A 23,132-nucleotide genomic window follows, 5' to 3' on the forward strand; every position below is an offset into this window, starting at 1 on the left:
TAGCCAATCACAGTTGATTGTATGTGTACGACACGCCAACGGTGCAGAACCCCTCCTCATCTCTTTCTCGCTGCCCAGATCTTCCCAGGCAGAGACATTGAGGAGACGGGCATGCTGCTTCCCTTCTTCTGATCTGATCTGCCGGACGGGAGATTGTTGGCCCCATCCGATTTGCTCTTTGTTCTTTCAGGGCCAATCCACCAGGGGGATCTAGCAGCACGGCACGTCTCTCCACCATCCACGACCAAGAAACGCATGAGACCGACAAGACAGTGACGGGCAGAGTCTCGAAAAAGCACTCATGAGTCGGCCGTGACCCGGTTCTTGGGAGGAGCCTCCAGACTCTCTCGTGGGCCATGGGCAGCTGCCATCTACCGTAAGCAAGGAGCGGAGCAGCAAGAGGATGGAGAGATTACGGACATAGGAGCCATCTCCCCTCCCCTCCCCTCCCCTGCCCCAGGTGGGGGTTGGTTACTGTTTCCACTACGCTCGATGATACCGGATCCCTAGGTGGGATACGGTGGCATTTGCATCATATGACATGTCTAAATTGTACATAGCTGCTGACTGTAAATACAGGTTTCCACGAGGATGGTGATAACGACAGGATGTATGTATGGACTAACACAGGGTCCAGGTATGGACCCCAAGATGCAGTTGGCAGGTAGTGCTTTTTCGCAAGCCCTCCAGATCATACCGGTCTGCGATTTCTTTCTTCTTATGTCGTACGACCAGACAGCTCAGGACGGGCCCTGACGGGAATCCTTGCCAGGGCTACCTGACCTATCTACCTTCCTTTGTTCTTCTTGCTCTTCGTACCCTAGCGCTGACACCCATGCCCCTCCAATCTTTATGTTGTTCCGAGCTTGTTGGAATGCCGGTTTTGACTCAGAATGCGTAGGTATGAGATGAGATGCAAGATTCGCTGCTCTGCTATAGGGCATGGGGAAGAAGAGTAGTTTGGGCCTACTCCAGTACTGTAGATTCAGACGCTGACAAGCAGAAGCTGCCACTAAGAGACGGCGGGCGGCCTTGGCGAGCCCGCTCAATTTGAGGTGCATGTAATGTACATACATCCATCCAAGCCAACACCCGCCTACACTTAGACATGCGGGACTGACTTGACAGATCAAGCGAGGAACCCGGAAAGAAGGCAAGCAGGCAGGCAGGGTAGCAAGATAGGTTCCTATCATTTATTAGATGCAGCAGGTACCGCGACATTTGCCCACCAAAGCTGCTACTTCTTTCAACATGGAACCCACCCCGAATAAATACTTTACTTCCAATTGGTAGTGTGGCAGCAGGAAGCGCGCCGTCCTTCGTTTTAACTTCTCCAAGTCATTTCTATTCTGTTTCCAGTTGCTACTTAAAGTGATATTTCCACTCTTCTTTTCTCCTTCCCCCCAGTCCGTCCAGTCTCCCCCGGATGCATCCATCCTGATAACGAGTCGACTTGATCGATTACTACCCATTATCTTGTACTCCTCGCTACGCACCCAGGCTTGAGGTGGCCATACAACAACAGCCTTGCCACTTTCCAGCCGTTACACTCGCGCTGTCAAGGTCGATCGGCGCTCCGTCGGGCTCCTCTCCACTCGGCTCGCCAACCGCACATCCGGCCTCCTCTGCCAATCTTCGGAGCTGCTAATCGGCTTTCTGGAATCCCGCCCTGCCTGAACTCTTCCTGGACTTGTTTTCCCTCCTCGGGCACAACAACAAAGTCTTAGGGTTATTCAATGGCGCCCAATTCCGACTCCGAGCCGCACAAGAGGAAACGCAATGACGATGACGCTGGCCAAGGTGCCCACTCCGATCGCATCCCACAACCTCCGCCGCCTCAGCTAGGTACGTCCGTGTGTGTCTGGGTGCGCGCGCGTCTACCTGCGTGCCTACTACCCGCCTGACTAAACCCCGCCATCATGAGCCTTTTAAATCAATTGGCCTGTCCGAGCAGCCACGGCGTGTCGCTAAGCCACCTGCACCCGCAATCGCACCTACTGACTCACTTGACTTGTTCAAAGGCAATGCGGCGCAAATCAGTTATATCTCGCGGGCGAATGCTACGCCCCTCCAGCTGATCCATGGTGACGGGGACACCTTCTCCGATGTCTTAACCCTCATAAGCGAATACGAAGGTCCGTAGTACTGCTGCTTGCATGGATCCTGCTCATCCGCTCTATGGTAGCATTATTGACTCTCTGCTCAGGTGTACTCACTCGACATGAGAGTCTCGCATCCAATCTCGGGGCCAAGCTCACGGGGCCACGCATACTCAAGGCAATGGAAGGTGTTTTCGAAGGAACAATCACAACCAGCCCTCCGCAAACTGCATTTACCCCGGACCCTGTCACGTGGCTGGACATAGTCGAGTTCGCCAAAGCGAGTCCCTCGGAGTTCGTATTGACGCCGTCGCCCGCAGGGCACCGGACCTGCCACTTCCACCTCAAGGGCGTTTCCGTCGAGATTTCCGAGGATGACTGGCGTCTGATAATGACGGGTGCTTTGGACAGGCTCAGACTGGTGCCGACCCAGCCCCTTGAGGAAGATGAGAATGTGGAATTCGTCACCCTTGAGATCCTGGAGCAGCGTCTGCAGATGCTGACCAGAAAGGCCGACGAGGTGGCCCGCCGCGCTCGGCAGCTTAACTACCAACTGAGTGGACGCAAGGCCGCCATCAAGAGCAGACGCTCGCCACAGACCTCGGCTACAGGCTTCCAGGCGGTGAACCACATCGCTCGCCCTGCCACTGCACCGGCACCCGGTTATGACCTCAACGCGGACCTGTTGCAACAATACCTTGCTATGGCCCACAACCAGTCAAATAATCCTAATCAGTTGAATAACCATCGGGTGTCGTCTGTCGGCTCTATCCCGCCTACACCAATGCCTTTGGCCACTCCTTCGACCACACCTCGGATCTCTGCACCCCAGCCTCCACCCATGAGTAGCAGCCGGCCATCCCCTGGCTATCATTCGGAACCGATTACTCGCGATGTTGATGAGGAACATAGAGCACTTGTTACGGCCAGGATTGATAAGCTGGGACGAGGGGGACCGCATCAATCCGCCTTGCGATCGATGCCGACGCCTAAAGACGCCATGCCTCAAGAACCAGACAGCTTGCCAGGGCTGCACCAAAAAGCATGCGAGATGTGTGTGGAAGGGCATAACAGAGGACGAGGTTGCACGGCTCAAGGGGGAACAGAGCAATAGCATCGATGAAAGCGACGAAAGCCGGGGGGATTCAGCTCCTACATTCTCCAATCACAGTCAAGCACACGAGACTTCTACCGAGCACGGCGAAGAGGCTGCGGGCCTGAAATATGCAAATCGCATTGCGATAGGCCGCCATGTCGACGATATATGGAGGAAAGGTCCCCGAGACCCGCGTCTTCTGTCCATGGATCTGGACATTGATCCCCAGGACACGGCAACACCAATGCCAACGGTGGAAACGTCTCATGCGGCAGGGTCCAGTAAACACGTGATGCTGAGCCACATGGCATCTGCCGCTTCGGCAGCGGCGGATGCTGCGGCCGCATCTCGTGGCGCGCCGCACGGCTCCTAGTCGGGGCCGCGCAGCTTTTTGCAGTTTCGATGTGTGTAGAAGCAATCGTTGCTGAAGGCATGCTTACCCCAGTAGGTGGCGCGCTGGATGGGAGCGATGATGGAGTACAGTGGTATTATATTCAGTGGGCTTCGGGGATACTGATGTGTACTTAGTCATGATCAAACGTGTTAAGGACGAGCGTAAGAAAGGGGCTGTAGTACCCTGGTAGCGATTATTGAAGTATATTCTCTAATGATGCTTGGCCCCTGTTTCGGTTATCCCGTTATCAATTATTCATTTGTCCCGTTGCTAGCTATCCTGTTGTTAATCATCAACCCACCTCATCATCCATGGCGTGTCACTTCGACAGTAGCACTTGAAGTAAGTGAACTTTCCGACGCGCATCCATAAGTACTGCACACCTGGAACCGGACCACCTGCGTGATCTTGGGGTCATCTAAAATAGCATGTATTAAAGACAGAATACTCAGGTTACCTTACCTGGACTCGCGACAAGAACTCTCTCTCAAGTCTAACATGATGGCTCCCGGGCCACCCGCTCGTTGACAGCTTTCTCGTAGAACATGGTACACTGGGATGGATGGATGGATGGCATGTGACGGGGCCAGTGAAGGGATATGAAAGATTCATATGTTCTTTGTGGCCATCGAGACCTTGCCGTGCATGGTGTGTCGGTTATGTCTATGAAAGACCCCTTTTGGGTTTTCGCATATACGCGCGCCCGGTTCATTGGCAACCGGCATGTCCCGTTTCGTGTGAGGAAATCAATACATTGCAGGACGATTGTGGCAATGAGTGCTTGTTCCCTGTTGGCTGGGTACGCCCATAACTTGAGAAGGCATCTCCCGGGTATCGTCGTTCACCATACACGGGAGATGCTTCATGTCGTCCGTCAACTGACTGCCGGGCACATCTTTCCCCGACGTTGGAGGCGTTCGTGAGACTCTGCATGCCCAGCAGGTTGGGCAGACTGGGCATATACATCGGCATGACCAGGTTCTGCGAACATAGGTCCCGGCCAGGCGGCGTTTGATCACAGCACAGCAAGTCACGCGGTCGTATGGTATGGCACAGTAGTGAAGAAAGGTACAAAAAATTTAGTCTACAGAGAAGGGGAAAAGTTCGGTAGGCCATTCGTAATAATTTTTACTTAGCTGTGTAGTCTATAATCATCGTTAAGCTTATGGCTTCTGTAGGTCCAAAAGCCAAAAGCTCGTTCATTCCTCTTCTGCGTCGCTCGACCCACACAGAGCGTGACGACACAACTCTAGTGGGGGGTGAGAGAAACCGACTTCTCGTCAGATGGTTGTCATAGGGTTGGCTACTATTCCTTCTTGCTTTCCTTGTAATTCTTGGACTCTTTGATCCTGTCCTTGTCATGGGTGATCCCATCACCTTGACAATATGTGCAGACAACTTCCTCGGGTGCCCCCAACAGATCCAAAGCTGTCCAAAAAGTAGCTCCTCACCCGTGTGTCTTGTTCCTCCCCATTTCTTGTGAACGCTGAGAGGTTCTATTCGCCTCCATTCGTCCCCAGGTGACTCGCTTTCGTCACATGATCCGCTGTGCCGAGGAAGTCTCCCATGTTCTCCCTCGGCCTTGGTCTCCCGAGGAGATCATGTAGTCAGTCTCCTGACGTCTATACAAAAAACAGGCTTCGCTCCCGTCTCCGGTAACAGTGCATCCCCAAGTTAAGAGACGGAGGGACAAAATCCAGGGCGCTTCCCTCCAAATAAATATTGCGTGTCGTTGAAAGCTGATTGTGGAGCACTCATGCATCGTCCCAGAAGCCCCTGGCCGTTTTGACCTCGTCGTGGAGCGTGCTAATATCCGCGAGGCGGCTGCTTGCTGTGACTCGGTTTGAGCAACTCGTTGAATGCACTGGCTACTTGCTTCTTGAGTTCCCTGTAAGTGACAACGAATGCCGTCTGATGGTCGCGGCTGGTCAAGTAAACCCGCTCTTCGCTCCCGGCATCCAACTTGTTGAGGCAGCTGAGAATGTGGGCCATGTCCACGACAGGATTGCCACTGGCGTCGACCTGGTGGAAGACGTAGTCGCGGAACAGCTTGAGCTGGTACCGCTCACCATTCTCAGACCAAGAAGGGTCGTTCTCAAATTCGGGACGCTCGTTGATCGCGCCCAATTTCATCATCAGCCTGGCGACCCTGCCATTCTCCAGTTCGCGGTATAGGTTGGAGTTGGTCTCATCGCTGGCGTGCAAACATGAATCGAAACTGTCCAGGATGCGGTCACTAATCCCGCGAGCCAACTCATGGACCGTCTTCTGGGTAGCTTGTTCAGGGGTCTGCGGGGTAGTGAGAAGCCAGATAACGCGGTCGCGAAGCTCTTGGCTGTACATCCCACCAAACTGGACCATGGACGCCTGCAAGTTATGTAGGGTTGCTGTGTTGGTGCCGATGCTGAGGATCATCCTCCCGAGCTGCACAAAGTCCTCGAGTTGGAGATCCAAGATGGGCTTAGCTGTCTCGTGTTCCAGTACATCCTGTATTGCGCACGCGCTCAGTCGGATGCGATTCCTGTCCGTCAGGATGACCTTGCTCAGGTCGATGCATCGCGCAGCCAGATTTTCCGAATGGATCGCCTTCAGTGCATTACACATCTGGCAAATGTAACTCCAAAGAACGCTCTCGGGGACAGGCGGTGGTCGCGCATACCGACCCTGGTTATTGGTGTTGAAGTGATGCTCTGCCAGTGTTTTGGAAAGCGGATGATAGTTGTGGATAAAGATTAACGACATGTCGTTGAAGTCTCTTGACGTGAAGCACTCGATGACGGAAACGACGTTGCCACAGTTGATTCGCTTCCACCGAGCAATGACGCTGACAGACTCCTTGGTAATCGAGCGTACACCCTGTAGCCGCCTGAGGCAATAGATGTTGCCGTTCTTCTTGGAATCGGCTTTGTACAGCCATGTCAAGTAGTCGCCGAAGATGCTCTTGCCGCCCCGCACGCTGTCAAGGGGTACGAGGGAGTGGTAGTGGGCGACGCTGGGCAGCTGCGAGCCGGGTAAAACCTGTCGAGTAGCCTCGGACTTCTTCTGCATTTCCTCACGGATGTCTTCGCGCAAGAAGAAATCATGTGCTTGGCGCTGATAGTTACTCAGATCCGACCTGTAAGGTCCAACTGGCGCATATAGATGGTATTGTAAGGGTTGGATAGGAGCCGCATAAGCCCCTTGTGCCGGATAGAACGAGGTGCTGCCCCCAGCCATCCCAGTAGGATCTTCCGCATAAGGGTTGAACTGCGCTGTCGGGAATGGTCTGGTTCATTCCCGACAGGGAGAAAGGATCATAAACATTCGAAGAGTCAGTTGCCGTTCCATTGGTGGCGGTAGCAGTATTCAGATCGTAGTTCTGTGACTGTGGTGTAAATTCCCTGATCGCAGCAGGGTTGAAGATGGGACCCTCGGCATCTTGCGTGAGAGTTGAAGGGGTGGCTTTTCTACTTATCAGCAATCCCATCCTGTTGCTAGGCGATTCAGAATCAGACATACAGCTATTGCCCACCGCCTTGGGCGTGAAAGGGGCTGCATTGGCGGCCTGCGAGGAGAAGGTGAACTTCTTGGCTCCGGGCTGCAGTTGCGTGGGTGTGAAAGAGGGTGAGTCGACATTGAGCGACTTTTTAGCACTGTTGGCCTCATTAGTAATCGGGTGAAGAGTATCATTGCGAAACCTCCAAGAGACAGATTGTTCCAGTGCAGGTCTACGATCGACAGTAGGCGGAACTTTGGCTATTTCCAAATCCCGAATGAGCTGGAAAAATGAAGGGTCTAGAAGCGCCCTTGACTGCGTAAAAACAGCTTGCGAAGGCTTGCGAGGAGGAAGGGTTGGAGGCCCAGCTGGGAGAGACGGGGATCGTTTCGGGGGCTCAGGTTTCTCCACGGCTGAAGTATCACAGTTGGAAGCATCCTGTCCTCTGGACCTGACCCAGCGCCTTCTTGGAGGGGCAATGGGAGCTCGGCCCAATGAGGGAAACTCCATCTTATCGGCGAGTTGAAAAGAGGGAGGAGACGGTTGGGAAGATAGACATATAGCCGAGTCCTTGTCGCTGCTCTCTTCTCCGGACATCTTGATATGGGTATGCTTTTGTTCTGCACAAGAAGAAATGGACAAGGTCGATGAAGGGCAAAGGAATGGATGCTCAATATAACAGTTTTTGAAGTGGACAATGCAAAGTAACGGAGATAGCTATGCTCTCGCGTCGTCGTGGACCTTCTGCGCAACCTGGAACAACCACAGGCATTTAAAAGCGGGACAGCAGTTGCTTACCTGTCTTGGGAATTCAAGGTGCCCTTATTCTGGTCGTGGTTGAAAGCACAGCCTTGGTCTTCATAGCGGCAGTGGCCATATATAAGGATGTTTCGACACAGGGTGTCTTTGCTGTCTAGGCAGGGGCGAACAAAGGCAAGTCAGCAAGCAAGCTTCGAGTTGGCAAGGGAAAAGACAGGATCAAGATCGATGCCAGTCTACGGCGAGAGCAACTCGGCAGCACCACCAAATGGCATGAACGATGCTTCTCTCCCGGTTACTGCTCCAGACTAACCGCGGGTCTTTGGACGTGGGGAAGCCATTTGTCTCCCTCGCTGGTCGGCGGGGGTAAAGCGCGATGTCGCCATTTGTTGTGTTAAATTCGAGATGGAGTCTGTAGTGGCATGCTTCGCGCGACAGTGCAGCCGTCGGGAGGAAGTCGTGACTCGACAGAGACGGCGATTCTAGATTGCCCAATCAAATTTGCTGCCCCTGCTTGGATTGTTCGCAATTAGCACCCAAGCTTGGCCTGTACTAGGAGGGATCGTGAACTTGGGGGAAGAGAAGGAAGCAAGGGCAGAGGGCAGGACAAAAGCCGATGCGCAACTCCCACTATGCAGTGGAGTTTGTCTTGGATAGAAGCAAGAGCCAGGCCTGGTATACGCATGGCTGAAAGCACGAGTCTTGGGAGATGGAGGGGCTTCCTTTCCGACCCAAGTGCAGCAAAACAACAGAAAGGTGCCGGCGGAGGGTTTCAGGAGAGGGACTTTTGACTTACTCAACCAACCTCTCAAAGGGCTCCCATTCTCTTCCAGCTACGGGCGAACCCTCGCCCATGGAAATCTTACAGAGGAAGCGATGTTTCGGGAGTACAGTGGGCGGTGGTTCGTGCAAGGCTCGGAGGGAGAATGGAGGCAGACGCGGCGGGAGAGGGAGGAGGGCGAGGTTGACGATAAGATCATAGGAGACGTGTAGCAAGCAAGCTTTAGTCGTCGTTAGTGGGATGTGGTGGTATGCGAGGTATCAATGCGACCGCCGCCCGCCTTGCCAAGGAGCATTGAGTCGAGTGGGAGTACAAAGCAAGGACGGCGAGTCACACGCAGCCTTGACCATATTGGAACTTCCAGCGAACCGTAGCTAAGGTACCTTTTTACTGTGGGGGTGCACTGGCTGCTTTAGCGCTTGCGTTGGATGTTGGATCCTCAGGCGGACCAAGGTTTATTTAATATTCGCAACGTTCAATGTTCCTCTACCAGGTATGCATCGAACTGCAAGTGCAAGTGGTCAATGTTGAACGAAGGACGAATATGACAATTGAGCTATTATTACTAAGACGGTCTACACGTACAAGAGAAGCAGATAGATAGACTGACAGAATGGAAGCGTTTCTCTATTAATAACTGCCTACCACCTACGGTTCTCCCAGGGCCAGGTACATGTGCACCTAAATTTAACATTGACACGGCTCCTTCCAGCGAGCCCCACGGACGTCATCCTTCACTTCCACCGACCCCGAGGCAGTCGAATGCAATGCAGGCCTCAAAGGTGCTCCTGTCCTCCCGAGCTAGTGTCGACATGTAATAAACAACAGTACGAGGCCACCTTGCTTCTATTTTATTTATTTTTGCTTCGTGCCAACGCCATTAGACCCAACGGCTCCAATACAAAACTGTCCCATCTCCCGCCCACTCGTCACAAAGAATCTCTGGCCAAAACTGTCGGCTTCCTCGACGTTGGCTCGCTCCATGGAAACTCCCGCCACTATTTCCTATCAGCAGCAACGATAGCCCTCCAAAATGGCCACCGACGACACCATCGACATAGCCCAGCTGACCCCGGACCAACAAGCGGCCCTCGAGCAATACACGGCCGTCACAGCACAAGAAGTTACAGACGCCGTGCCGCTTTTGGAGAGATCACAATGGAATGTCCAGGTACGTAGGCTTCCTTGTGGTGCATGTCGCATACAAACAAACGTACAGCACAGCACGACTGACTGTAGGCCTTTCAGATAGCAATAGCCAAGTTCTTCGACGGCGAGGGCCCCGACCCTCTAGCCGAGGCCATCGCCGCCCAGGACTCCATACCGCCGCCCACCGCCGCCCGCCATGAGAACCTGCAAGAGTCGCTCCTAGCCGCCTCGTCGCCCTTCCAGCCCGCCCGCCCCAACCGGCCAGACCCCGCGCCCCGGATCGTGCCGCAGCCCGAGTCCACCCACCGGCCGCCCTTCCTGCTCTCGCTGCTGCTGACCCCCTTCACCCTCGGCCTGCGCGCCGTCTCGACCTTCTTCCGCACCTTCGCCTACATCCTGGCCTTCCTGCCCGCCCAGGTCCGGCCCCGCGCCCTCACCGCGAGCGTCACGGGCGGCTGGAAGGGCACCATGGGCCGCCGCATGCTGCTGCCCCGCGACACGGCCGCGCGCTTCAAGCGCGAGTTCGAGGAGGAGTACGGCACGCCCGAGGGCGCCACCGGCCTGCCCTTTGTCGAGTCCGGCTTCGCCCAGGCCCTGGACGCGGCCAAGAAGGACCTCAAGTTCCTGCTGATTGTCCTCATGTCGCCCGAGCACGACGATACCGAGTCCTTCACCCGGGACACGCTCCTGGCACCCGAAGTCAAGGACTTCATCAACGAGCCCTCTAACAACATTCTCCTCTGGGGCGGCAACGTGCTGGACTCGGAGACCTACCAAGTGGCCGCCGAGTACAATGCGACCAAGTTCCCCTTCTCGTGTCTTGTATGCCTGACGCCCAAGGAAGGCAGCACGCGGATGAGCATCGTGAAGCGCCTCGTCGGCCCCGTGTCGTCCTCGACGTACCTCGCCGAGATCCAGACCGCCATCAACAAGTACAGCCCCGACCTCGCGTCCGCCCGCGCCGAGCGGACGGCGCAGGAGTTTGCGCGGAACATGCGCGCCGAGCAGGACAGCGCCTACGAGCGCAGCCTGGCCCGCGACCGCGAGCGGGCCCGCCAAAAGAAGGAGGCCGAGGCCGCCGCGCGCGACGCCGAGAAGCGCGCCCTGGAGCAGGCGGCGGCGGCGGAGCGGTGGGCGGCCCTGCGGGAGCAGTGGCGCAAGTGGCGGGCTACGACGATCGCGCCGGAGCCCGACGCCGCCGCCAAGGACGCCGTCCGGTTGGCGCTCAAGATGCCTGAGGCTTCGGGCGGAGGCCGGGTGGTGCGGCGGTTCGCGGCGGCTACGACGGTGGAGGAGCTGTACGCTTTTGTCGAGTGCTACGATTTATTACAGACTACTGCGGAGCAAGAAGGGGAGGATTCGCTTAATGAGAAGGACATGGGCGAGAAGCCGAGTGAGGAGGATTATGAGCACGAGTACGCCTTCCGTATTGCCGGTCTGATGCCTCGCATCGTGTACGAACCCAAAGACACCGCGACACTCGGGGAGCGGATTGGTCGGGGCGGCAATCTGATTGTAGAAGATTTAGTACTGGAGGTGGACGACGAGGACGAGGTTGATGATGATAACTAGGAGCATGACCCCCCAGGTTATATTATAGTATTACAGTGCCCCTGCGGTATGGATTGAACCTCTCGCAGGATCAATTGATTGGGCTGTGTTATACAAGTTCCGGGCAAGTTGTCTACTTAATCATCTGAACTTACCCGTCAGGATACCTTTCACATACGTAACGCAGAACACGCTGGAGCGCAACAATCAAGCAGGGGTATCACGGAATGCGCTCCACGCTCTACCACGAGACGGGTGGGTGAGGCGTATGAAGAGAACTGCATTGTAGTATGAGCATTTTGATATCGTAAAGCAAAGTTTCTTTGGGCTGTTTCATTACCTTCTGCTGTTCCGCCTGGTCCCAACCTCTCCCATAGTACTGTCTTAGGCTCTCTGTGACCTTTCGCCTTTCCGGCGACCCTAGCCTATCGAGCATTGCAGGGACTCGGGCTTTCTTGGTCTTGACCATCCTTCATTTCGATCGTACAAATTCCATGATGGCTTCCCTCGCCAGCTTCCCTAATTTCACTGGCCATCCTTGTTGGCAAACTTTTGGTGTATCCTCGCAATCTGTTCGTCCACGTTCACGCTCTGCATGTGCGACAGATGTGCCTGATGCGCCTGGTTCCTGACGCCGTCCGGGTTACCGTCGTAGCTGTTCAGCGCCGTCCTCTTCCTGCGGGCCAACTCTTCTTCTGTGGTGGGCTGGCCTGTCACCGGGTCAAACAGGTCGGTCCGTTGACTGACAAAACGCTTGAGATGGTTGGCCGCGTCGGCCGACGCGAGGTTGGCACCGGAATACCGGGACTCCGCCTTGGCCTTCTGCTCCTTCCACCGGGGATCCAGCAGCTCGATTCGCATGTGTTCCTCGAGCTCGTTGGCGGGGATCTGCTGCTTGCAAATCTGGCAGAGCGCCATGTGCGTGCCTTGCTTGTTCGCCGCGCGAACGGCGGCCGGGGGACGTAGTTCTCCTTGATCTTCATAGGCGCTCCGCCCTTGGCCTCCACTTGCGCTTGATGCATCCTGGCGCGAGCCTCTTCTCTCTCGCGGATCCGCCGCGCCTCGTCGTCTTCTTGCATCCCGTTCGGCCTTGTGGGCGGTGCCATGCCATAAGCAGCCTGCGCCGACGGTTGCATTGGCTGTGCGGGATATTGGGGCTGGACGCTGGACGCCGGCTGCTGGGCTGGATAGGCGGGGTGTTGAGGGAGGTTGAAGGTCTGCTGGGGCCCAGATGAGTAGCCATTGAAGCTTGCACTGTCTTCTTCGGATGGGAACCCTTCTTCGATGCGCAGGCTGGCATTCACGGATACCCGGGCCTTCTGTTCGAGGGAGGCAAATTGCAGGTCGTTCAGGGAGGTGGGCGGCGGAAGCTCGGCTTGGTCGTCAGCCTCGGTGAAGACAATCGTTTCCACGACGACGAAGTTATGCCAGTCGATGGAGGCGTAGGACATGCGCTCCTTTTCGGCATCCTCCTCCTTCTTCTGCTTCTCCTCCTCTTGGTATGAGAGCCACTCGGCTCGTTGCCTTGCTCGCGCCAGAATATGATATTTGTCGTCGATATTGCGCTGCAACTCGGCAACGCGTTCTTGTTGGACTCTGCCGCCCTCGCCATCGATGCCGCCAGCGCGAAGTAGCATGGAGTACTGATCGATCAGGTGTTGGAAGAAATTGTGCAGACTGTGGTTGGGTCGCAGGAAATCGAATTGGTAGTTGCCAGCCTCACGCTGCGAGAGGGCCGTCATGAACTGCCTCCCGTTCTTGGCCACAAACAGGGCCGTGAGTTTGACGACTTCGAGATCCTGGGCACTGATGTTGGGCATGCGAGCGGAGAACTGGAAGTCGGGCGGTTTAGGAGGGCCGACGGGTTTCTGTTCGACGGGGGCAGCGGCCTCGGCGGCACGTCCTGCGGCGACAGCCGTGCCCCTCCCTTCCTTGATCTCGCTGAGGCGCCATAGGTAATAAGGGTTGTAGGGGTCGGTAGGGTTCAGGAAGCTGAACTTGGGGTTGGTCTTCTCCTTCTCGCGAATGCGCTCCTCGAATGGCAGGCCATTTCGGGCGACGAAGCCAGCCGTCTTCTCTAGGATGGTTCTGAATTCCTTGGGGGGAAGGACGATGCCCTGAGGCGGCTTGATATCATCCAGGACAGCAGCTGCATCTCCGTTAGCCGTCGCGGCCATCGTGACGTATGCAAAGTGATCGAGACCCTTTCAGTGCCAAATGTTTTTTGAGCGCGGCAATCCTATTACTACAGAGTGCGAATGCGTGTTGGATTCGTGAGTGTTGTCTCGTGCTCTGTTGCTGCGAAGTCGACGTTGCAATGGCCGTCGCGTAACTCGATCTGTAGGTAAAGCATGCAAGGTAAAAGAGGCAGGCAAGTAGCCTTTCAAAGCTCCAGTTGCATCAAACCAATCAGCCGACAAGGTTAGATCCGTACGGTCTTGCTAGCGGGAAATTTTCCAGGCGCATGAGAGAGGACGGGATGCTGCCATGCTGGGATAAGTCGGTCCAAAGTTGATCCGACACCGCTGGAGCTTTGAATGTTTAACAGCGGACAGTGGAGCTGCTCTGTGCATTAGGGGATTAGGTAATCCGCGACACGAGCCAGCTCAAGCCACAGCCACAGCACCAGGCGACCATCCAGCAAGAGGTACTTGTCCAGACCCGACCCACTTAGCTGAGGTACAAGACCGCTGGGGACGTGACTTAGCTACCCCTGCACCTTTCTTTTCCCCCGAGCGAATGAGGCCAGCTGTTGCTTGGGGGTACATACATCTTGGATGGGAGAGTCCCAAGATAGCAGCACGCGCTAAAGGGCGAGCAGAGCTGATCGCCAATTGGGAACTCTGGCCCGTGAATCCAATCAATTCCACCCCCCTTTCCCTGTGCGTCTAGGCTTGTCATCCGAATTGGCCTGCCCGCTAGTCTGGAAATCCATTGGGCCTTACCTGGCTTCATGGCGAACAATCCCTCCTGCAATGCTAGAATACCCCCCCAAGCACAAGGGCTGCTGAGTTGGTTTTCCATTTTCTCCCCTGTCGAGAAATCCTCCTTCTTCATTCTCGCAGGATTGTTTCTCTATTCTATGTCGTCCTTGTAATGAGCACATCTGCTTCTTGACCTTCGTTCATTTGATTCTCTTGAGTCGTCCTTTTTCTTTTTCTCTATTCATTTGAACAGCCCTGTCCGCCACGCATGCGATACGAGGTCGTAGTCGTTCTCCGGGCACAGCTCCTATTTTAGCGGACCCTCGCAGCTCGACCGACACAGCGCGTAGCCCCAGAAAAAGAAGCCACGCATCCTTCTTCGAATCCCTCTTCGACCTTTTCCACATCGTCGCTTCGACACAACTGGGATCGGCATAGTATCCCATATCGAACCTCAACATGGCGAAAGCCAACACAGCAAAGCCCAAGGGCGGCTCTTACACGGCCGTCCCCCAGGGCAAGCTCCAGGCTGTGAAGAAACACGACGACTACACTTCGGAAGGTGTCGACGATAATGACGTTTTCCTGCTGCCCATCTCCGACTACCAGGTCATGACGGTCGTGACCATTCTCGGTGCCATTGTGCGACTGTTCCGCATCTACCAGCCCACCAGCGTCGTCTTCGACGAGGTGCAGTAAGTCTCTTCTGGGTGGCTTCCCTTCTTGTGCTGGCTCTGCGGACGACTAACCATACCTCTGCACCCAACAGTTTCGGTGGTTTCGCTTCCAAGTATATCAAGGGCCGCTTCTTCATGGACGTACATCCCCCTTGGCAAAGATGCTGATCGCCCTCTTCGGTTGGCTTGCCGGTTTCAACGGAGACTTCGATTTCAAGGACATTGGCAAGGATTACCTCGAGCCCGGTGTCCCTTACGTAGCCATGAGAATGTTCCCTGCTATCTGCGGTATCCTACTGGTCCCCACCATGTTCTTGACTCTCAAGGCCGTCGGCTGCCGTACGGCCACGGCTGCCTTGGGTTCCTCCTTGATCATCTTCGAGAACGGTCTCCTACCCAGGCCCGACTGATCCTGCTTGATTCGCCCCTGGTCATTGCTACCGCTTTTACGGCCCTGGCATTCTCATCCTTCACAAACCAGCAGGAGCAGGGCCCTTCCAAGGCCTTCAGCGCAGCCTGGTGGTTCTGGCTTGTCATGACTGGCCTGGGTTTGGGTATGACCGTCAGCATCAAGTGGGTGGGTCTGTTCACGATCGCTTGGGTTGGGTCTTTGACCCTGGTCCAGCTCTGGGTACTCCTGGGCGACACCAAAACCGTGACGATGCGAATCTTTGCCAAGCATTTCATGGCCCGCACTTTCTGCCTCGTCATCATCCCGGTCACCTTCTACATGGCCATGTTTGCCATCCACTTCTTGTGCTTGACCAACCCTGGTGAGGGAGACGGTTTCATGAGCTCCGAATTCCAAGCAACACTGAACAACAAGGGCATGCAAGATGTTCCTGTCGACGTCGCCTTTGGTAGTCGGTTGTCCATCCGTCATGTCAACACCCAGGGCGGATATCTGCATTCTCATCCCCTCATGTACCCCACTGGCAGTCAGCAACAGCAAATCACTCTGTATCCCCACAAGGATGAGAACAATGTTTGGCTTATGGAGAACCAAACCCAGCCTTTGGACAGCAAGGGTGAGGCCATCAACGGCACAGCTGCTTGGGATAACCTGCCGGAAATGCCGTACATCAAGGACGGCGATGTCATCCGAATGTACCATCTGCAGACTCACAGACGCCTTCACTCGCACGACGTCCGACCCCCGGTTTCCGAGGCGGAGTGGCAGAATGAGGTTTCCGCCTATGGCTACGAAGGCTTTGCCGGCGATGCCAACGACCTGTTCCGAGTCGAGATTGTCAAGAAGCAGTCGTCCGGCGCCATTGCCAAGGAGAGACTTCGCACGATCCAGACCAAGTTCAGACTTGTCCATGTCATGACTGGCTGTGTGTTGTTCTCGCACAAGGTCAAGCTTCCTGATTGGGCATCGGAGCAACAGGAAGTCACGTGCGCCAAGGGTGGTACCCTGCCCAACAGCGTCTGGTATGTTGAGTATAACGAGCATCCTCAGCTTGGTGCCGATGCTGAGAAGGTCAACTACGAACACCCTGGTTTCTTTGGCAAGTTCTGGGAGCTTCAGAGAGTCATGTGGAAGACGAATGCTGGCCTGGTCGAATCGCATGCTTGGGATTCCCGACCCCCTTCGTGGCCCATTCTTCGCCGCGGTATCAACTTCTGGGGCAAGGACCACCGCCAAATCTACCTCATTGGCAACCCAGTGATCTGGTATACCAGTACCCTTGCCGTCGTGATCTATGCCATTTTCAAGGGCATTGCTGTGCTCCGATGGCAGCGTAGCTGCAACGACTACAGCAATGCGACCTTCAAGCGATTTGACTACGAGATTGGTACGGCCGTCCTGGGCTGGGCCTTCCACTACTTCCCCTTCTACCTGATGCAGCGACAGCTTTTCCTGCATCATTACTTTCCCGCGTTGTACTTCGCTGTCATGGCTTTCTGCCAGATCTACGACTTCGCCACTGCCCGGTTTGCCATTCCAGGTGTTCGCGAGAACCCTATCATCAACAAGGCTGGCGCTGTTGCTTTGTTGGCCATCAGCGCGGTCGTTTTTGCCCTGCTGTCGCCTCTTGCCTACGGTAATGCCTGGACCAAGGGCGAATGCAACCGTGTAAAGCTATTCGGCACGTGGGATTGGGACTGCAATACTTTCCTTGATAGCGTAAGTGTTCCTCCCCATGGCCTACCCGTGAGGGGATGAGGTTGAAGCACGAAGTCGAGACGAGTGAGTTTCACACGGTGGAAGTGGCTTCATTTTGAAAGTATCTTGGCTGGAGTTGGCCACATTGTTGGACATATGTAGACTAATGGGAATTTCTAATAGTACGATGCCTATGACCAGCTTGCCCAGGCTCGTGTCAACACCGCTCAAACGTCGCAGCCCGTTATAGAGAATCAGGCCCCTCCCCCGCCACCGGTCCAACAGCAGCAGAATCCCCCAAACGGGGAGAGGGCGCTCCGGGAATCTCCGGGGCGCCCAAGTTCGAGCCGCAAGGCCAGAAAGTAATCGGCCGCGAAGAGAAGATCGAGTACAGGGATCAAGATGGAAATTTGCTGGACGCCGAGCAGGTGAAGGCCCTCGAAGGGAAGGTCGAATTCAAAACGCGATACGAGACGCGGACGCGCGTCGTCGACGCCGCGGGCAACGAGTTTGAATCCCCTCCCGAGATGGCCGACCAGGGCGTTGCACCGCCGCACCCTGACGTCGAGGGCGCCGAGAGCAGCACCAAGCAGATCAAGCAAGATGAGCCCATCCCGGCTGAAGAGGTTGTCAAGAGCAAGGACGGCGAGAAGGAGGCCGAAAAGGAGAAGCCCAAGCCAGCAAGCGAGGGTAACGAAGCCACGGCTGCTAGCTCCTAAGCAAGATAGCGTCATGCTGACAAAATCTGGGGAGGGAGTGTGGCTTCCATATTCCGTATGTATGAGTATTAGCTATGGGCACTTTTGATCAATTCATCTTAATCAGCATTATGGGACCAAGCTGGAAGGAGGAGAGACATGCTTAGAAAAGCCAGTCTAGCCCTTTGGGCATACTACCAATGATGGGAACGTATGCTGCTACTCCTTAATTTCCTTAATGAAAAGTTCTTGTCCTAAAACTGTGCAGTTACTTGAGTGCCTAAATGCGGGGGGCAGTCTGAGGCAGCAAACCCACACTGTACCCTGGATGGAAGTGAGCCCGGTTACAAGCATCACTTACGTGGTACTAAGCTCAGACACGGTTTGTGAAGTCCAGATATCATATATCGTGTGGTGACTATTTTGGCTTTTAGTGGTACAGCTATACTCAGTGATCCATGTGCTTGCTCCAGGCCCCGGACACGACACGTGCAAGCCTTGACGGGTCTTCCAACTCATCCACGTTAGAATAACCACGAATACTCCTTGATGGCCCCGGGCCTACGGAAGATTCGTATGCTTATGAGGACAGTCGCAGCTCCCATGGCGTCATAGGTCAAGTTTCGTACCGTAGAGACGACTGGTCCGCTAGCTTGTCTAGTTCCAAGCCTTTCTGGTCTCAAGGACAGAAGATAACGTCATGTCTAGGTAGACAGTTCCCCCTCCCTTCCATAGCTTTCCCTTAGTCGGCTTCTTCACCGCCGATCGATCTTGGCCATGACCTGCCCCCGCACGTAAGGCGGCGGGACCTCGCCGACGCCGCCGACCATGAGCTCCTCGCGCGTCTCGACCTGGGCGTAGTCGGGCAGCGCGTTGTCCGGGCTGGCCTCGTTCCAGGTCCCCAACAGGTCCTCGGGCGGCAGGATTTGCAAGGTTTCGGCCAGCTGCGCGAACCGGGCCGAGTACTCGCGCAGCACGTCCTCGCCCTCGGCCAGCCACTCGGTCAGCTGGTCCCGCCGCTGCTGCACCTCCTCGCGCGTCGACGTCGAGCCGTACGCCGTCACCGAGTTGGGGCCGCCCGTGTAGGGCGGGACGTCTGAGGCTGAGTAGGCGGGGAGCTCGGGGTCAGCGGCACTGGTGGCGCCTTGCTGGTTTTGTGGTTGCTGTGGTTGATCTGCTGATGAGGAGGAAGAGGGTGGCGGTGGGCCGTAGGGGTCTGCGGGGGTGCGGCTCATGTGGCCGTACCGCTGCAGCCAGAGGTTGTGCTCGCGTAGGGCGGCGCGCAGCTGGTCCAGCTCGGAGGCGAGGCTGGGGATCAGGCGGCGCAGGTCGTTGTAGGCGGAGCGCGACTCGGACTGGTCATCGGCGCTTTCGCCGCCGGACGGGGCGTTGGACGGACCTGACGCCATCTTGCTGTTTTCCCCTCTTCCAATTTTGGGTGTTTGCTCTCTCTTCCCGGGTCGCAACCGATGGGCAAGTGTATCTGCAGAAGCTCTCGGCTTGAATAGAATCAATAATCAGTAAGTAAGTATTGTCGATGTTGGGTAGGAATCGAGTTTGAGATGGACCAGTCGGTACCTAAGAATCCAGATAATCAAACATCACGTGGAAATCCATATCAGTAAGCTTGTCAATCAATCAGTCAGTCAGTGGGGCCAGCCAAGTGCCTAACCTACCGACGACACCCAATGCTACGCCCGCCATCGCAATTGCATATGCACACAACTGGATATGGTCGAGGGACGCATGCATTATATATAAAAAGGGGTAGCAGCATTGATGTCATGTGTATCTATCTATTCTATTACATTACTTATTTTCTTGTAAATAACACGTTCATTCATCTCCGTGCCCAGCCTGTCTCTGGCAACAAGACATGTGGCTTCGCTCGTCATGCAGATAGACCCAAGCACTTGACTGAACCACATCACACTTTTTTCTCTCCTTTTAAAATACGTTACCCCTCGCCCTCTTCTCGCCAGACTCGAGTTTCTTGACGTTGATGTTCTTCCAGATAAGCACAGCCGCAATCAGCAGAGGAATGAGCGAGGCGCCCACAATCACCATAAGCCGCATCACCACGCCGTACGCCTCGATGACCGCGTCGCGGATCGGGTTCCCGATGGGCTCCGCCATCTGGAGCGTGATGTCCCCGTAGATCGACGCCGCCTGGTCCTTGGCGTAGTCGGGCAGGAACTCGGCCAGCTTGCTCGGCAGGATGTTGGTCCAGATGCCGCCCGCGATGGCGTAGCCGATGCTGGAGCCGACGGCGCCGAACAGGCCGTAGATGGCGATGGCGACGGCCACGTTCTGGTGGCCCACGGACGCCATGAGGGCGAGCTGCGACATCGTCGTGAGCATGCCCGTCGAGAAGCCGACCAGGACTTGGCACATGGTGAGGTACCCCACGTCGGCCCCGGCACTCGGAAGTGGATGATCAGGGCAGTGCCGAGCACGTAGATGGGAATCGCCGCCATCGCCGGCCACTTTACATGGCCGTTGTACCGGATGAAACTACGGCAAAGTATTAGTATGACCCGACGGTGCTGTGCGTATTGACCTTTATTCAACTTACAGTGCGATAAAGGGGCCGGTGAAGTAGGATGTGAGCGAGTACGCATTGAGCACGTAGTTGGAGATGCTGATGCTCAGGCCGTTGACAACCTGGAGGTAGGAGCCGTAGTAGGCGTCCCAGACACTTCGAACGAAAGCAAGTCAGTACACATACAGCCAACACCGCATGGCGAGGTTAACTTACAAGGTTGTCAAGAAGACGAAGAAGTACGTCATGGCTGCACCGAGCACGGTTCGATTCTTGAGGAGCTCGAAAGGGAAGAACTGGACGGGTGCGAAGTATTTCTCCCAGACCAAGAAAGCAACGAGGGACACCACGCCCATGACAATCATGACGATGATGCTGGCACTCTCCCAAGAGTGGGTGGCGGACGATACGAGACTGAACGGGAGGGTGATCAGGGTGAAGCCCGCCGTGATGAGAATCGCACCAAGCACTGGGGTTACGTTAGCATCCTGGCATCGTACGGCAACCTGCATCACGAGCGATGCTGGTGCACCAGCTCGCTCCCAAGGAGGGGCGAACTTACCGTCAAAGTCGATGATGTAGAACTTTGCCGATTCCAATCGCGAGCGACCGGATTTGGGGCGGATCAGGCCGAGCTTCTTCGCCTTGCGCTCGTGAAACCACAAGACGCCGACCACAGGCGCAGAAAAGACGAGCAAGATGATGAGAAACGCGGCGAACGCCCATCGGAAGTTGGCCCTGTAGTAGAAGAGCTCGGCGATGACGGGGCCGGCGAAGGTGGTGCAGAGGTTGGGCGTCGAGTTGATGGTGAAGATGATCATGCGGTTCCGCAGTGACGTGATGTCGGCGACGAAGACCTCGATGATGAAGCCGAGGGCCACGTTGCCGACCCAGTAGAAGACCTGGGCGGCCGCGTACGTCTCGACGTTCTGGCAGGTCGCCTTCATGACCATGCCGACGGTGATGAGCAGGAGCGCGCCGACGAAGCCCTCCATGCGGCCCCGGATGTCGATGATCTTGCCGATGCTGAGCGTCACGACGCCGCCGATGATGCGGGCCGCGATGCTGATGACGGCCAGGAGGCCGTGTTCGTCGAACGAGCTCGTGATGTAGGGGCTCAGGGCGCCCTCGACGGAGCCGAGCATGGCGGCCACGAAGCTGACGAGCCATAACCTATGGAGAGAGAAAGGGGGAGATTTCAGTCAGTGCAATGTTCAAAGAGGGATACCGATTGATCTCGGAAACTCGTGACGGGTTAAGCTCACAGAACGAAGGTTGACCACAAGGCCTTCTTGGACCAGACAGCCGTGATCGCTTCGACACGCTTCACACCCTGGGCATGGGTCGAGCTATTGTCTGGCTCAGATTTCGCATCGGCGCCCACGTGCACCTCGTGGGCGGGGTTTTGTCGTCGGCGGCGCGCTTTTCCATGTCGTACGGCTCCGGTGAGAAAAACACCAGGAGGGGAGGCCATTGTGGTGGTGAGTCCAAGTTGCTGGAGAAGGCAGGCGATGTTTGGGGTAAGGACAGGGCGTAGTAAGGATCAAGAAGAGAAGACAAGAACAGGCAAATCATGGACGCGCAGAAACCCGGCCTCTATATATATATGTGCTTCATGCAGAGTAGGGGGCCAAGCCCATCCACCCGAGGTCGGCCAAGACGTCGAAGGGGAGAGGAGGGAAGACGGGAATCCCAAAGGCTCTGGTCTGGAGCCCATAAGCAGCCCATCCATACTCATGCATCCATGATGACTCCCTTGTGCAGATTCTTCCCCTCCTACCAGGCTAATCTTCTTGCCGCAGCTGACGAGGGTGGTCGGGACCCGTCCGTATCGGGTAACCCAGTCCAGGCAAATTCGCAAGGGATGAAGAGTTTTGGGGCTCCAATACGCCGAGGCCAGGGCCCACCAAGGACAGCCAGTCCTGCTCCAGGTCGTCCCGGTTGGAGATGGCCATCGAATGAGCTGATTTTATCTGATGATCAGATAAGATGGCAGCGGGGATGGTGCATGGACTAACCCTGCTAGTTCGTGCAGGGATGGGCATGAATAGTGCGGTTCGCGACCAGGAGGCTTTTGATTTAGGGCTCCATCCTACGGGACCGACCGGGACCGACCGGGAAGACTGGTTTTCGTCCCCCTGGGTTCACACTAGATGCATAGTTCCCTCTCTCTCTCTCTCTCTCTCTCTCTCTCTCTCTCTCTTCTCTCTCTCTCTCGGAAACAGCAAGGTAAGATGCCATATGCTGCCCAAGGGAGCGACCTAGCTTGGCGACTGTGTAGGTAATAGGGCCGGATCTGGTTTCCGGAAGTGTCCAGTAGCGTTGCCGTCACCGGCCTTGGCGGGCACGAGCTTCGGATCAGATAACTCAATTGAGATCTTATCGATCATAGCGTCTCTCTCTCGTAGGTAGGGGCCACTTTCCCGAGGCTGAACAGGGCTTGGGGAAAAGAGATACACTAACGATGGATTACTGTTCCCATCTGTCGTCCAATATTGTACATATCCCTCCCTTCCATGCAGCTTTTGCCACAGGTCCTCGGTTAAGCTGGCTTGGGTAATGTGAAAGCCCTTCCTCTCCAAACAGTGCCATGATGGATTTGAGTATTTCCTTTATTCGACAGTATAGCACTCGTTTTGCAACAAAATCCCCCTGTTCAAACACTCTATACCATATTAACCATCAACCGTGGCCCCTTCGCGCTTCATACACTCGTCGGGACAGCTTTCTCGCCTCCCAATATGATCACAGTCCACAGTAAACAATGAGCCTGTTATGGTGAATAGTGAGTAGAGAATAATGCTGCCTGCGAACGTTGTCATCGACCCTTACTGTGGGAGCTTCTTTCTGTGCTGATATGACGTCGTCGCACTGCTG

At 55.5% G+C, this 23,132-nt stretch overlaps 7 protein-coding genes across 7 annotated transcripts; 3 read left to right on the top strand and 4 right to left on the bottom strand.

Moving 5' to 3' along the window:
* Positions 1-1,736: 1,736 nt before the first annotated feature.
* Positions 1,737-3,568, top strand: PG994_005171 (C6 finger domain-containing protein; the record flags this gene model as incomplete). Its single annotated transcript, XM_066856580.1, has 4 exons — positions 1,737-1,845; positions 2,022-2,135; positions 2,207-3,152; positions 3,214-3,568. The coding sequence occupies 4 exons, from the start codon at positions 1,737-1,739 to the stop codon at positions 3,566-3,568; spliced, it is 1,524 nt and encodes a 507-aa protein (XP_066718747.1).
* Positions 3,569-5,395: 1,827 nt separating this feature from the next.
* Positions 5,396-7,661, bottom strand: PG994_005172 (Pab-dependent poly(A)-specific ribonuclease subunit PAN3; the record flags this gene model as incomplete). Its single annotated transcript, XM_066856581.1, has 2 exons — positions 5,396-6,840; positions 7,088-7,661. The coding sequence occupies 2 exons, from the start codon at positions 7,659-7,661 to the stop codon at positions 5,396-5,398; spliced, it is 2,019 nt and encodes a 672-aa protein (XP_066718748.1).
* Positions 7,662-9,637: 1,976 nt separating this feature from the next.
* PG994_005173 (UBX domain-containing protein) lies at positions 9,638-11,325 on the top strand (the record flags this gene model as incomplete). The annotated part of the gene is made up of 2 exons (XM_066856582.1): positions 9,638-9,775; positions 9,853-11,325. 2 exons carry the CDS (start codon positions 9,638-9,640, stop codon positions 11,323-11,325), a joined length of 1,611 nt encoding a protein of 536 aa, XP_066718749.1.
* Positions 11,326-11,829: 504 nt separating this feature from the next.
* PG994_005174 (Pre-mRNA splicing) lies at positions 11,830-13,481 on the bottom strand (the record flags this gene model as incomplete). Its single annotated transcript, XM_066856583.1, has 2 exons — positions 11,830-12,207; positions 12,267-13,481. The coding sequence occupies 2 exons, from the start codon at positions 13,479-13,481 to the stop codon at positions 11,830-11,832; spliced, it is 1,593 nt and encodes a 530-aa protein (XP_066718750.1).
* A 1,206-nt stretch (positions 13,482-14,687) lies between these two features.
* Positions 14,688-17,734, top strand: PG994_005175 (Dolichyl-phosphate-mannose--protein mannosyltransferase 1; the record flags this gene model as incomplete). Its single annotated transcript, XM_066856584.1, has 6 exons — positions 14,688-14,923; positions 14,998-15,046; positions 15,067-15,234; positions 15,306-17,036; positions 17,199-17,291; positions 17,357-17,734. The coding sequence occupies 6 exons, from the start codon at positions 14,688-14,690 to the stop codon at positions 17,732-17,734; spliced, it is 2,655 nt and encodes an 884-aa protein (XP_066718751.1).
* A 734-nt stretch (positions 17,735-18,468) lies between these two features.
* On the bottom strand, positions 18,469-19,122 carry PG994_005176 (uncharacterized protein; the record flags this gene model as incomplete). The annotated part of the gene is made up of 1 exon (XM_066856585.1): positions 18,469-19,122. The coding sequence occupies one exon, from the start codon at positions 19,120-19,122 to the stop codon at positions 18,469-18,471; it is 654 nt and encodes a 217-aa protein (XP_066718752.1).
* A 538-nt stretch (positions 19,123-19,660) lies between these two features.
* PG994_005177 (MFS general substrate transporter) lies at positions 19,661-21,729 on the bottom strand (the record flags this gene model as incomplete). The annotated part of the gene is made up of 5 exons (XM_066856586.1): positions 19,661-20,097; positions 20,118-20,227; positions 20,289-20,411; positions 20,472-21,428; positions 21,521-21,729. 5 exons carry the CDS (start codon positions 21,727-21,729, stop codon positions 19,661-19,663), a joined length of 1,836 nt encoding a protein of 611 aa, XP_066718753.1.
* Positions 21,730-23,132: the final 1,403 nt, after the last annotated feature.

This window comes from Apiospora phragmitis (genome assembly GCF_038363925.1).
Source record: "Apiospora phragmitis strain CBS 135458 chromosome Unknown utg000005l:1.0-4161743.0:1.0-4166827.0, whole genome shotgun sequence".
Taxonomy (NCBI): Eukaryota; Fungi; Ascomycota; class Sordariomycetes; order Amphisphaeriales; family Apiosporaceae; genus Apiospora; species Apiospora phragmitis.